The following is a 15,460-nucleotide window of genomic DNA, read 5'->3' on the forward strand; positions in this document are numbered from 1 at the left end:
CATTATATGCTCTATAGTATGTCTTTGGACATTTGTAATAGGGCATATGTATGAGTATGTCTAAAGGATAAAATTTTTATTAGTTGAATTGCTTGGCCATTGGGTATGTATATTTTTAAAGTTTTTTTTTTAACGGGCCGGCTGGTTTGCTCAGTTGATTAGAGTGAACCCAAGTTCGTGGGTTCGGATCCTTGTACTGGCCAGCTGCCAAAAAAGAAAAAAAAAGATTTTTAGATGCTGACTAGCTATGGACAATGAGAATTTAACATTATTCTCTGCAGTCTCCAACAAAATGTATAAAATCAATAAAGATCAGATGTTGATAAAAACTGATGTTATTGCAGCGGATGGTAGTAAAAGTTTAAGAATAAAAATTGTGATTAATCTTGGGAGAGCTTTGAAGAAGTCTGAAGTTAGCTAATGAAAATTCTAGGAATCAGAGCTAAAATCTTGTGCTTTAGATATTAGATTACATTAAGTAAGTGCCCTGTTTTATCAAGTAAACTATATTAATGTTTTGGAGAGCTATCAATAAGTTAGGTTTTTTTTTTTTTTTAAAGTTTTGAAGTTGTATTTTATTTATTTATTTATTTATTTATTTATTTATTTATTTTGTCGTTTTTTCGTGACCGGCACTCAGCCAGTGAGTGCACTTGGTCAGTCCTATATAGGATCCGAACCCGCGGTGGGAGCGTCGCCGCGCTGCCAGCGCAGCACTCTACCAAGTGCACCACAGGCTCGGCCCAATAAGTTAGGTTTTTAAAAATGACATGTTGGGCTGGCCTGTGGCTCACTTGGGTGAGTGTGGTGCTGACAACAACAAGTCAAGGGTTAAGATCCCCTTACTGGTCATCTTTTAAAAAAAAAAAAATGTTGAATGTTAACAGTTTGCCTTATGAGAAGTATTATACTTAGTTCTATAGTGTATATAGTATATTCTTTTGTGATATAAAAGGAGGGCATTAGACTCAATTTCAAATCTCCTTTTTTTTTCCCCCCCAAATCCCTTCCATTTAAAAAATTCTACAGAATAACAGTTCTCCAGGGATGGGAATGGGCATTATTAATATTGATACCCTTCAATAGCTAACGTGAATTTGTTTCTTAAGTATTGAGAATAGGAAGAATCACAAAGTGAGTCCTCTAGAATAATTCTTGTCTTTGATATTTATATTGCAATCTCACTTTGAATTCACATCTTGTATTATTTGGAAATACTGGGGGGAGAGGGGAAATATGTACTTTATTTACAAACCAAGAAGAATGGAGGCTCTAAGCTATATTTTAGATTAATCTAGGATTTACCAAAAATTTAAAAATAGGTTAAAGTGTTCATTATCAAAGAATTGTGGTTTGCTATTCAGTCAATTATGTATGAAAACTTCATAACAAATAATTTTTTTATTCAAAATTTTATATCCAGACAGTAACTTTAAGCAATTCTATATACATTGTATGCATATTGTATACCCAGGGACTCGAATGAGTGCATTTTGCGATTTGAAAAACAAAAATATCCTTGGTCAGGGTTTTTTAAAAATTCCACCTCATATTTCAGTATTCATTGTAACTGTGGAGTGTTACCTCCTCAAGTATGAATGGAGAATGAATAGTGTTTTGTTTCATCACATACTGTAGTTATTCGAGTTAACTATATATTTGCCGTGGCTGTACTAGGGACTGTTGTAGGCACTGGGGATACAGGGGGAGTATACTCGCACGTTATTGTGCATTGGGGAAGCAGACACATTCATTTTAGATAGGACGGTCAGGGAAGGCCTCTCTGAGGAGACATGAGCTGATACCTGAAAGATAAAAAGGGTAGGACTTGCAAAGTTAGAGGTATTGTAGGTGAGCCAGTTCCCAGATGAGGGGATTATGATTTACAGCAAAGATGACGGAAAAATGTCTATGGCAGAAGCATTTCCCAACCTTGTTTTCATTACTGCTCCTCCTGCAGAAGCCTTTTTACAGTTTTTTTTTTTTTTCTAATTGACCCCCCTCCATTGAAATTCTGACAACCAGGTAACTTTCTATGTGTCCTAAGTATTTGTTGTGTCTGTGCTTCATACATAAACAGAATAAGATTTTTGTTCTCTCTCTTCCCCCCCCCCCCCAGCTTGTGGTCTCCCTCTTGGGGGCGATGCTGCCCTGTTGAGAGTGAACGATGTAGAGCAGTGACCACCCAGAGTTGGGACTGTTCCCTGAATGGGATGGGAAGTCACTTGGAGAGTTTGGCCGGGTAGTGATGTCATCTAGTTAATGTTTTAGAAAAGGATCATTTTAGCTGTTCAGAGGACTGACTAGAGGAGAACCAGAATCCAAGCAGCTCGACCAATTAGATCATTAAGGGGAGATGGGAGGCGGTGGTGGCGTGGGCTGTAAAGATCAGTATTAGTAAACAGATGAATACATAAGAGGAGAGACAGTAAAGTGGATGTAGCTTTAATGGTCAGAAGTTAAGTATGTCTATGTATAATGTTGGTAAAAGCTCTGATTGAGAGATGCAGTGCAGGGCGGTATCAGGAGCTCTTGCTGATGGGAGGAAGTTGCAATTTCAGATGATGGAGAAGCAGAAAAAGTTTGAGACACGAGATTTACGATTATATTTTATGGTTTTTCTTATGCATTGTTTTTGTGTTTTGTATTAATCTGGCTTGTACAGTCGTACTTTCTCAAATCTTGTAACCAATAGACAGAATTTTGTACATTTTAATAGTGTGACTTTTTAAAACTCCCCTTCTGTTTTTAGACTTCAGTTTCTTTTTAGAAAATGTGTTGGCATCCTGTGTTAAGACAAGTCATTAAAGCATTTAACAATCAATATATTTTCATATAAATACAGTTGGGGATACAGCTCTAATTCAGAAATAGGAGGACGTGCCAGGTGGAAGGATTGAGGTTGATCCTCTTGCCTCAATCACTGATTTCATTTAGCACCTGGTTTCTCCTACATTTACATAGATGATTGACACATAACAGTGCAGATTATACTTGTTTGACATTTGAGTAATTCCCCCCACAATATAACATTCTGCTGTTATTTAGTGCACGAGTATGTGATGAAACACAAGAAATGTTTTTCCGAATAAACTGATTTACATGTTATCTTCAATTAAGTAACAGGTAGTTTTAAGTATATGATGAAAAATAAGCTATTGTATATTATTTGATAATTTGTTTCCAGTGCCTTTTCATGATAGGTGAACTAGTTGATACATTAAGTAACTGTGGGACTTTGGGATAGGGCAGTAATTTACTTGAAATATTGAACTTTTAAAATAGTGGGGAGGGTGTTCAGCTAAGTTAATAATAATCACCTGTTATCTTGAACTAAAAAATGTGGTTTACTTTTACTGTAGTCCAACATAAGAGTACATCCCCCTTGCATCCTCAGTGAAAAAGGGTCTCTCTCTCCTTTCATTCAAAGGCCAGGAGAATGGTAGGTGTACTGTCACATAGTTAACTATTCTTTTAAGAATGGGGCTTCTGTATCTTTAATTTTTTTTTTTTTTTTTTTTTAAAGATGACTGGTAAGGGGATCTCAAACCTTGGCTTGGTGTTATCAGCACCATGCTCAGCCAGTGAGCCAACCGGCCATCCCTATGTAGGATCCGAACCCATGGCCTTGGTGCTATCAGCACCACACTCTCCCGAGTGAGCCACGGGCCGGCCCAAATGTTCTGTTTTTTAAGACATCAGAAAAGTATATGCGGTATTGACTTTACATTTCTTACTATATGAAAAATGTCTCTACTCAGTGTTTACAATCTTAATTCAAATGTTTTTTCAATCTTAATTCACGTGTTTTGGTTTAAAGCCAAACACTAATGTGTAAGAAATTCTTATCAACATAGTTTTATTCTAAAATAAAAGACAGACTACTATTGTCAAAGGTTATGTCATATAGTCTTTGTTACAATTATGCTTTAAGATTTCAGTTGAGGGAAACCTTTTCTTTTAATGCAATTATTGGTTGGTCTTTTTTTTCTTATTTGGCAGTGTCAGTTGGAGACAGCTGGTTTTCAGAACCAGAAACTATTAAGTTCTTCTGTCTTTGTGTGTCAACTTTTCTTCACAGATTTTTAAGTCCATATTATGAGTATCACTGAATAGATATATTTGTGCAGTAGCTCATTATGATTCTTTTATTAAGGTTGATCACAATGCAATATACAATAAACCTTGTCTTGTTTGTAAGACTACCTCTTTAAACATAACTCTAGTGGTTGTTTTTGAATACTGAATATATATACAGATGTTAAGATAGCCACCCTTTTAAAGACAACTAGAACCTAACTAAATTCTGGAGATTACCTTTCTGGGTTTCAATAAAGTTAATGTTCTACAAATTGCAGATTCACATTTCTGAAAAGTTGAGAAGGCTTAAGCTTTTTTTTACTTAAGTTTTTAGTAGACCAGGTGTCATGTCACAGAAAAATTAATTCCCGTTGTCCAAGTTCAGTTTATGGTTTCATTTATTTTCCTTGTCAGACTTAACATTACCAAAGGCATACATATAGAATTAATATACTTATGAAACCAATTTAAGAATGCAAATGAGCTTAGAAGCAGATCCTCAACAGGTATCTTGTGCAGTAGGATGCCAGTTGCTGGTGGAAATATAAAAAATAATTTGTTGATTTATGGCATGCCTTGTTTCAAAAATTATTGAAGGTTTTTTAATGGGACCATGGGCCCTGTTGGATCATGGAGGTGCATTAGTAGATCTGTGAATCTCAAATTAGATGTAAAATTTTGTGTACATACATTTTGCACGAATATTTTACATACCTTTTTGGGGGGTTGGCCGGAGTTCATACTTCATTCAATTTTCAGGTGAATTTGAGACCCAGATGGGTTTTCAGAACAATACTGATCTGTGTAGTGATTTCCAATATCTTTTAATGATGTACCCCTAACAGTTTTAAAATAATTGAGCACAAATCTGTATGATTGTGTTTATTTCTAAATTGCAATTGTGTACTTTGTATTAACATTTTAGGTGTGTAATAAAACACATTTTATAAGGATAAGACAACAGTAAACATAAACCTGTTGCCTAGTGAAAAATCTTGGGTGCACTGTTTGGAAAACACTGATCCAAGGTATTACTAGGGTAAGAGAGTCTTTTTCTGATGGAGCACAACAGACATTTGTATGCCCTGCAGACATAGTCCAAACAGAATAAGATTTTGTAGGTACAGGAGGAATTAGGATTCTTTGTATGGTTTAAAGCTCTGTTTTGCTGAGGGACCAACAATGCATACAAGAGAGCCTATGGAAATAATAAAAGGAAGGATTTAGTGAAACAGATGCTTAAGAACATATTTTGAGTCATTAGCAGATTTGGAAATTAGGGTATAGGATTCAATAGTGCCTACCTAATGCCAAAAGATAAAATTAAGCTGAATTTTAAGTCAGTTGATGTTCCTTGAGGAAATGGGGAATATTTTGAATTAAAAGAAAGATCCTTACTAAATTGAAATACATAATCCTTACTCAATGGAAATAGTTAAAACATGGAGCACAAGATGATGGAACCTTGATTCCTGTTAAGAACTTTGAGATGAGTTAACACTTGTTTTTTAATTGATCATTGAAAGTTGTTTTTAGAACACTAAATCTGACTTTATAATGTCCCTAGGATGATAAAAGAAAACATGGGTGAAGCTACCAAAAATTCATCTTCCAGTGTAATTCAGAAGAGTTTAAAGACCAGGAATGCTGGAATCATACTTCTTTCAGGTCAGTCAGCATCTGTTCATTAATTTTTGACAGCTCGAGTATTCATTTCTTCTTAGTTTCCTTTAGTCATTCTTACTGATTCTGATTCTGTTGACTATAATGGGAAGGTCCCAGTGTTTTGAGTTAGAATATTTGTGAATAGTTTGTGGCTGAAGCAGAAATCGCTATGGCGTTCCACCTGTCCTGATATGGAAACCCTGGGGTCACAGCTAAGGAGATTTTAACTCAAACTGCCCTCTTTTGGCATTGCTAGTAATGTGTACACTGATTTGTTTATATTTTTGGCAGCTGACTGGTACAGGGATCGAACCTTGGACCTTGGTGTTATCAACTGGACTAAAAGGAGAAATGATATATTAAAGAAGTGTAATTTACAAAGGAAAAAAATTCTCAAGTTTTTGGGTTTTTAGTGATCCCAAACTAATTTTAGTCTTACATTCCTTTGGAAAGTGTGTAATCTTAAAAACGGCATAATTTTATAAAATAATATCCAAGCTAGGAATACTAGTTACATTCCTACTTCTCTGCTGTCTACTCTTTGGATGAAGGGGTCCCAATTTTTCTTTTTTTTTTGTTATGTCAGACATAAAATTTTATAGAAACACATTAATATATTTATGACAAATTCAAGCGAGTATATTGTCATCCTAATAGATCCAGAAAGTATTATTTTAAGCATATTTCTTTCCTAGCCACCTTATCTGGTGGTGATAAACATTATTCCGTCTTGACACTACAAGTGTGGTCCTGGGGGCCAAGAGTGACAGCATTGTCTTAGAGCTTGTTGGAAATGCAGGATTTCCAAGTAGGACACACAGAACTGCTGAGTTAGAATGTTCATTTTAACATGACCTCAAGGGATTTCTGTGCACACTGTTTGAGAAGCACTTACGTACCTTTTTTAAAAAGATGACCGGTAAGGGGATCTTAACCCTCGACTTGGTGTTGTCAGCACCACGTTCTCCCAAGTGAGCCATGGGCCAGCCCTGGGATGTTTGTATTCTATGGACATTTTGTTTGGATTAAATATGTAGATCCCTTACTTAAAATTTGAAGAAATAATCTCAAAATCTATGGGTAAGGGAAAAATGTAATGTACATAGGCTATCTATGGCACAAATCAGAGAGGGGAGATTTTATAATTGTCAAGTAGCTCTGTCATTGGAACTTTAGGATTTCAAAGTTAATTTTGGAGGCCGGCCCGTGGCTCACTTGCTGATAACACCAAGGCCACGGGTTCGGATCCTATATAGGGATGGCCGGTTTGCTCACTGGCTGAGCGTGGTGCTGACAACACCAAGCCAAGGGTTGAGATCCCCTTACCGGTCATCTTTAAAAAAAAAAAAAAAAAAAAAGTTAATTTTGGTTAAAAAATGTGAATGCTGTGTTATTTTAAAATAGCTGCTTTTCATTATAGATTTCTAGTAAAGTCAGTGAAAGGAAACACTGGTTGATTCCAAGAAGATATGTAAGGGAAGTTAAATTATTAAAATGCCAAACACATTTAACATTACAACAGATGTGACAAGCACTGAATCTGCTTTTATTATAGAGTTAAGAAATAGCTATTTCCATGGCAGTTTCCTTAGCTTAAAACATTCGGTACCTTCAGGCTCTCCTTTAAAACAAGTAGTTCTCACTTCGAAAAGTGTGGCAGAATCCCTGGAGGGCTTGTTTTGACACTTGACTGTTTAGCCCTTTTGGAATTAGGACTGAGAATTTGCATTTCTAACAAGTTTCCAGGTGCAGTTCCGATGTGGGATCACCTTTGGAGAATCACTGCTTTCTAATGAATTTTACTTTTCAGGTACTTAGGTAATCTCTATAAAAGTTCACTTAATATCAGGTGTACAAGAAACTGGACTAGAGAAAGAATATTTCTGTAGGTTAAATTTATTAATTCATTTCTTGAATTCTTTTTAGGTCTGCTGCTCAGTGATTCTGGTCCAACAGATTATTTTATGACTGAAACCTCTTTCTTCATTCTCTAGAAAAATATACTATGGATATTAGTTCTCATTTACCAATGAAGAAATACCTGTCTTTTTCACGTCGAATCTTTCGTGAGAAAAATGCCTTTGACACAGGAGAAACAAGCTAGAAAACAAGTCTTTTTAATGCATTTATATAAGCAATTTATGGATATGTGACCAAACATAACATTTTACATTTTAAAACATGCCTCGGGCACATTTTCTGTGGTTAAATGCTGTCTGGAATAGTGAAATTATTATTTTTTTAGATCACTCATCAGGCAGAAGTTTCCATTTTTTAGTTAGGGTGTTTGTTTTTGTAAAGGATTGAAGATGTTATCTACTCTGTGTGGTGGTGGTTTTACTGGTTGAAAAGTATTATGGTAGCAGCCCACAAATTGAGAATAATCAACCACCTTTCCAATTCCCTGTAACTGGGAACTAGTAGAGGATTTTTACCATCCTCTTCCCCACAATTTTGGGTCATTCCTCATGACAGGAACTAATAAGAAATGTGGCATTGTTGGGAGAAAAATCATGGTTTTACTAACCGCTGTGTGACTTGGCTCAAGGCAAGCAAATAATGGGGGTCATGAGCAAAACAGATATGATGTGCTGTAGTGATTATTTTCTTCTTCCAGCTGGGAATCTGGATACCAGGATGCTCAGGATGACCGTCCAGACGGAAAGATGGTAACTTCCCGATCTTTAAAACAATTTGGTCATGATGGAACTGTGCAGCCTCACTGTCATTACATATTTGCAGTTTAACTAGGAAGTAAGGCTCATCCATACTTGGAGGGAGAAGTTGGGTCTAGAAATCCCAGCCTCACTTTTTAAAGGAGCAAAGGAGCATCCTCTGCAGGTCAGAAGACAAGGAGAGAGCAGCATGGATTCCACCACTGGTCCTTCTGAAATTATGTCACAATAGCTAACAAAGCTTAAACTTTAAACTTTTAACGTCAAGGGTTTGTATCTCCGTACTGGCTAACCAACAAAAACAAAATTCTTTATCTTATGTTATTTCATCTCATGAATCAGTTTTTTGATACTCTATGTTACGTGTCCTGCTTTTCCCTCTGTTTTGTGAATCATCTTCCTGAGCTTTTTTATATCTCCCAGTTTTTATTCTAAGCAACTATCCCTTTCATGGTAAGGGCTTTATCAGGCCCTTTCTGATTGTTAACATTCTGGCTTAAGTACATTTGAGACGGTGGTTAACTTTGAAGGCTACCCAGTATGCTGCATATAAACATAGTAAAAAGTAGAATTTAAAAAGGAGTATCTGAGTCTCAAATTAAAACCTCCTGATCAATCTACTGAATAAAATTCTACACATTTAAGAATCAAGATAGGATTGACTTAAGATGGTGAATAAGGGAATAATTTTATATTCCTGGACTGAAACCAGACTCCTCATATCTAATCATAGCTATTCAACATTTATTGAGTCCCTCTTTTCAGTACTAGGCAGGCTTTGCAGATAAAAATGTGCAATTCTCAGTATACACTGGAAAGGAATAATGGCAGAGGAAGGATGACAGTTTTAAAGTTAGAATGAAATTGAAGTAAATTATCTGTGCTAATTGCTTTTTAGTGAATGTGGTTATTTGTGGTGGCCAGCTCACTCCTAAGATCATCTGTGAGACAGTAAACCTGTTACATGTGTTGTACTGTACACACTTTCTTAACTATGAGGGTACTTCCAATTCCTACTTTTAATTCCATTTTTGCATGAACTTTCTGAAGTACCTTGTACAAGGAGATTGCTTTGGCCTTGACTTGTAGTTCTAAGCATGCCCATAAATCTTTTAGTAAGGTGCTGCTGGAGAACTGCCTTGTTTCCCAAAGGAATCATTGCTCACTTTTTCCCCCCAACATTCTATTTATTAATGTGCTAAAGCAGCATTAGCTAAAGTGCCTGACAGGGAACCTCCTCACCAGCAAGAAGCCTCTTGGGGGTAGTTTCTAGCTGATTCGAGTCCTCTTCATCCTTAAGAAACCGGAACTTTTATCATTTACTTATTTTTATTCACCCCCCCAAAAAAACAAATGGGTTTTTTACCTGGCTGTAGAGAAGCTATGGGTTAGAGCAAAACAATGCAAAAATAAAGCTGCATGGCTCATGTCACACTGCTCCTAGAAGGCATATAAATGGCACATCTGGTAAAAGCTGACATACAGATAACTGAGAGATAGTGTTACTCCAAGTTATCGCAAATTTTCATTAATCAGTAATTAAATCTCACCTATTACAGATTTCATCCTTGCTGACTTTGCATAGCTTCCATGTTTCTCAGCCTAAACTACTAAAGGGAACTGTGTGTGCAGGTTTTGTACTTGATTTCTATCTTACACGGCTTTGCCTCCTTGATACAACAGCAGGTCACCTTCTGTGTTCCTATTAAGCTGTTCATCATAGGCATGATTTTCAGATAACAGAATTTTTAAAAAAACCTCATTTCTCTTATTCAAGAGTACTTGAGAAAATTCATGGAAAGAATGTATTACCTTTTAATTCTATTTTTCCATGAACTTTTTGAAGTACCCTCATATGTAGTTGACTGCTGTCTCCCTTTCTGCTCCTACCTGCACTGTTGTTAACTCATCTTATAACTACTTCTTCCAGAAAGCTGTGAAGTTAGAGTACTGGTACATGACACAATTTAGTTGAAAAAGTCCAATCCCAACCATCATTTAACTGAAAAAACCCCACACGTTTCACTTCCATTTTGTTTTGAAGCCTTGAGACTGACACAAAGGAAAAAGAGAAACCAACATCTTCGTGTTTTACTGAGAAAACTACAGGAAAAGGCCGTTTAGGACTTAAAGTAAAAATAGTTCTCTGAAATGTCTATACAGTGTATGTGGGCCTATCATTGTAATGTGACATTCTGAAAAACTTGTGTTAAAATTGCATTTAATGCAATTATAAGCTATTGAACTAAACAACGTCCAGCTTTTTCATAATCCAGACTGAGCTTGATTTATGAGTGTTTGCCAAATATTTCTTCAGAGCATGTAAGAAAGAGTGAGACTTTGCTAGCCAGTGTTCAAAACAAGGACACAGGATCTGGCTTTTCAAAATTATTTGGTAGTGTTCAAGAACAATTAAAATTCATGTTTAGTATTCTTTTAGGCCTCATAATATCCTGGTTTACAATCATGCTACATCTTAGATTTTTATTTTATTCTCATTACTTTTTTTTTTTTTTTTGGTAGCTGGCCAGTAACAGGGATTGAACCCTGGACCTTGGTGTTATAACCCAACTGAGCTAACCAGCCAGCTCTCTTGTTACTTTTTGGAAGGATAATCAATAACTGCATGTTTATAACATTATTGCCAACTCTGCCCTTTCTGCTCAGGGGATGTGTGGCAAGGGCATATTAGAAAAAGATCCAAACTCCTCTGAAATCACCGCATTAATTACTCATCCTTCAAGGGTGGCAAATCCACACTTTATTCAGTGCCTGGGTAAACTGAACAGAACGTGCTCCCTTCCTGTGAGCACATGCTTTACTCTTGACTTTTTTTTTTTTTTAAAGACACAAATTCACCAAGGTGAGTAGAAATCTTAAGTTAAAGAGTCTTTCCTTTAGTGTTCTTAAATAATCCTCATATGTACCATTCCACATTGTGGAAAAATTGAAATATGCAGTATGGACCCAAGTTGAGATTTATGATACTGGCACAAATACTTATATTTTATAATATCTTGGAGCCACGATATCCCATTTTACAGACTATAACAGATGGCAGGATTAAACTGCAAGAGGTTTACAGATGAAACTTTACATTTGAAAGTTTTAGGTGTGCCAGAAGAATACCAAACTGCTTGGAAGAGAGCATTTAGGAGTTGGTCTGAAAATGATTCCGCCCATCCTTGGTCACTGCAGCTGCACTCTGTATGCACCGATGAGCAGCTTCACCTGTGGAGAGAGGACATGCCTGTGTCACTGCAGAAATGTGACTCCCCTTTCTCACGAAGAGGAGGGAAAAACACCCATGGCCAAGACTGTTTCTCTTATTTGGTGATATTTTCAATTTATCAATTTACATGGTTAGAGTTACATAAAAAGAACATTATTCTGAGTGCTTATAATCTGATTTTAGGTTATTATTTTTAATAATTGCATTATTAGGCTATTTTACTCCAGCTTTCATTCTCACAGAGAGGTTGGTAACTGGCCTAAAGACATATGCGAGGGCTGAGCCCGTGGCGCACTCGCCGCCGCGAGTTCAGATCCTATATAAGGATGATCGGTGCACTCCCTGGCTGAGCGCCGGTCACCGGGAAAAAAAAAAAAAAAAAAAAAAAAAAAGACATATGAGAGGGTCTTCAAAAAGTTCATGGAAAGATTTATATTATCTTTTAATTCTATTTTTCTACAACCTTTTTGAAGTACCCTCATACATGTGGCAACTCAACTAGGTACTGTAGAGAGGTGTTCTCAGTTTAAATGTAGTCCCTCTCTTGGCACATTATTTATGTCTAATGATTCATGTTAGATTTGGCCAGATGAGTGCACCCGGCGTCTCTACTGTAGGGAGCGCTCGTCTCTCGGATGGGCACTCTGAAATTTCAGAGACCAGCGAACACAATGACATACTTGAAAAGTTTTTTTCTAATGATGATAAAGTAATCTGGGTAACAATTTGAGTAGAAACACTAAATATGAGAAATGCATTTTCACCTTAGCGGAGGGTGCTTCAGACAACCTTATAAAGAGTTTATTTGGACCTGCAGCAGGGCTGAACGAGTAAACGAAATGACTATCCTAAAGTGGAAAGAGAAAAAAAAATAAAGTCAGTATTTTTCAGACAAACTTCTACATTTAGAAACAAAGTTTTTAAAATAGAGACCAGTAATCTTGAAGACTCCACTGGTGGTAAGCAGTATGAGCAATACGCTGGAATTTATTTTATTTTTTTGATTTCTCCCTTGATTTATTAAAAAGATAAAAGTGACAAAAAACAATATCCACACATATCTTTGGGATGAGGATGCACCCAACCAATATATATCAGCACAAGTGTGAAGAATGCCCATACCCCATTAATTTTGCTTAATTCAGCCCAAGGAAAGAATTTTGATGGCAGCAAAAGAATTATGTACAAAGATTCTTCGAGAGCATGTTCTGTGATGTTAAGGAAGAATTTATAGAGCCACCAATAGATTAATTACGCATTAAAACTAAGGATAAATATAACCAATGTTGTACAGTACTGGGGTATTAGAAACATGAAAATTTTCTACGCTTCCTTAAGCAACATTTTAAATTATAATGGTAGAAAAACGCATAATATTTTATATCAGGCTGTATATACCATAAGAATTTATATGCAGAATAATGTTGATTATAAGACATTATGATAAGCCTAACATAAGAAAGAAATAAACTTAACATTTAGAAAGACTGACAAAATTTAGGATAATTTTACTTTATGATTATGGGTGTTAACATCACTCTCAACAACTGGTTTACTGGATCATTTACTGAATGATCATATTTTATTAAGACAAAGGAATTTAAAATTAAGTCATCTGAAGAATGTACTTTTCAGTACTGAACTACAGAAGATCTTACCAGAAAAACAGGAAGTTGAAATTTATCATTTAAAACTACGGCTTGTACACTACATGGTCCACAAAGCCGAGCAATAACTTCTTTACCCAGAAAGTTTGTGTGGAAAATGAACAGCAGGATGCCAGAGCCTGAATAAAGGAAACGTGACAAGATAGCAACTTCAGACCCCCAAGGGAAGAATGCAGACGGCAGCAGGCCCCTGAGCTCGACCTGGGTGACCCCACCATCCCGCCCCCACTGAGGCCTCTAATTGCAAAGTTTGTACATGTTACCCAGCATTTTTCAACCCACAGAACCCTTTTTAATTTTTGTCCAAGTAATCCCTACTGATAGCTCCTGGAATGGACTTTTAGTTTTTTTATTTAAAAAAAAAAAAAAAGTTATGTTTAAATGTTGCTGCTGAATGTACATGTCCCCTGGGGCCTGGGGGCAGACAGCTGAGAGCCCCTGCTGGTGCTCATGTGGGGAGACTGCACTCTGCAGAGCAGGGTCGGGAACATCTACCAGGATCTTATATGTGAGGATGACAAGGCACCTTTGTCTAGTAAGATTTCAGATTACTAAATAAAAATTTCTGGTGGAGGCAGACACTGCTCACGTGCACGGCCAAGGCACAGGTGTGGATGTCGGCAGGTTCATGGGCTTGCCTTGAGGCCCATTCAGGTTCCTGTTCGCCAGGGCTCATGCCAGCAATGCATATGGTTCATGTGAACAGTCAAGACTACAAACTGTAATTCTTTAATGCCAAGTTCATTACACACAACTGGCTGGCTGCATTTTCTTAAAAAAAAAAAAAAAGTTAACAAAAAAATTATTAAATAAAACTGTCTATTGTAGGTATTTGACTTTACAATCATATTCTAAATTATTGTAAATTCTTAAATGTAAAAATATCAAAAATGCTGAATAATTACTGCTTATGCAGGAATTACAATGCACATGCAATATTTCCAAAGTAAAAAAAATACTGAGAACTAGTAGAAACTATATAATTCTAGCAAAGTGAAAAACTAATAATCATCCTAAAGTCTTGAGTACTTTGTAAAGGATGTTCAGTGGAGCCATAGAGCTTACTATGACTTAGGGTGAACTGGAGGATAGTGTTGTGAATGTTTTCGGATGATGAGACAGCAGAAGACCTATGGGTCAGTAGTTGTTGCAACAATAAATATGTATGTTTTAAATGAGGGGTGAGAATTTCCAACAAAACAAGCCAGAGCCTGATTTTCCACCTTCAGACAGAGAAAGTATCCTCTCCACTTGTCCATGCCTGAAAAGCAGCTGCTGAGCAGAGGCCAGGAAGCAGAACTGGCCCTTTCACCTCTTGCTTTTGAACTTTATATGGAGCATGACTTTTTTTTTTTTTTTTAAGGGCTAAGACTAGTAGTAATAAATCCAGGGGAAAAAAGATTCCAGGGTTAGAATCTTGAAGCTAAGTTTTAATAAAACTCAACAAAAACTGGTATGATTATTAAGACCTAATCTCTATACTTCCTGAACAGGTCCTGCAGAACCCTCAGTCACCTGGATGGCAGGCATCAATTGGGTCTCCTCCTCAAAGCAACTCTCCTGTTTACTATTTTACACAATGAAATTCCTTAAGGTTTTGTTCAAAGAAAGGGTTCTGTCCAAAACTCAGTTAATATTTATAGTGTCACACTTCAAACTGAGAGGTTTGAAGGTGAGCATAGTCTTACCTTCTGGTACATTCTGTGGGGGTTTATAATTGAAATCTGTTGAAAAATCTGGCCCCTCACAGAGTCGGTGACATGCTATTGGAAAAACTGGCTCAAGGAGAGCGAGACGAGCTTCAAAATAGTCCTTTATTGTCTCTTCTGCTACTCTTGAAAGTCTAATAGAAAAGGATAGTAAGAACTGTTAGTATTAATGTAGAAAAGCACCACGAGCCCAGAATTGATTATACTGTCCAACACCAGCGAGGCCTTCCCAGATAAACCTTTTTAAAAAGCAACTGCAGCTCTACCCTTGCCCTGCTCCCCTGCTCTGCTTTTCTTTAGCATTCAGCAGCTAACACTGTTTTACTGTTTATCTCCTTTCACGGAACCAAAGCTCCAAGAGGGCAAGTCTGTCCCCATATTGCCATCTCTGTATCCCCAGACGGTGCCTGGCACAAAGACTGTGCTTAATAC

At 36.7% G+C, this 15,460-nt stretch overlaps 1 protein-coding gene across 1 annotated transcript in view; it reads right to left on the bottom strand.

Moving 5' to 3' along the window:
* Nucleotides 1–9,730: 9,730 nt before the first annotated feature.
* Nucleotides 9,731–15,460, bottom strand: part of MPHOSPH8 (M-phase phosphoprotein 8) — a 48,899-nt gene continuing 43,169 nt past the window's right edge. Inside the window, exons 11-14 of the mRNA XM_063103278.1 lie at nucleotides 15,008–15,162; nucleotides 13,311–13,438; nucleotides 12,417–12,500; nucleotides 9,731–11,651 (exon numbers count right to left, since the gene is read on the bottom strand). Of these exons, the coding sequence (XP_062959348.1) occupies nucleotides 11,610–11,651; nucleotides 12,417–12,500; nucleotides 13,311–13,438; nucleotides 15,008–15,162 (409 nt within the window). The 3' untranslated portion in view covers nucleotides 9,731–11,609. The remainder of the gene's footprint in view (nucleotides 11,652–12,416; nucleotides 12,501–13,310; nucleotides 13,439–15,007; nucleotides 15,163–15,460) is intronic.

Source organism: Cynocephalus volans, chromosome 7 (assembly GCF_027409185.1).
Source record: "Cynocephalus volans isolate mCynVol1 chromosome 7, mCynVol1.pri, whole genome shotgun sequence".
In the NCBI taxonomy this organism is placed as follows: Eukaryota; Metazoa; Chordata; class Mammalia; order Dermoptera; family Cynocephalidae; genus Cynocephalus; species Cynocephalus volans.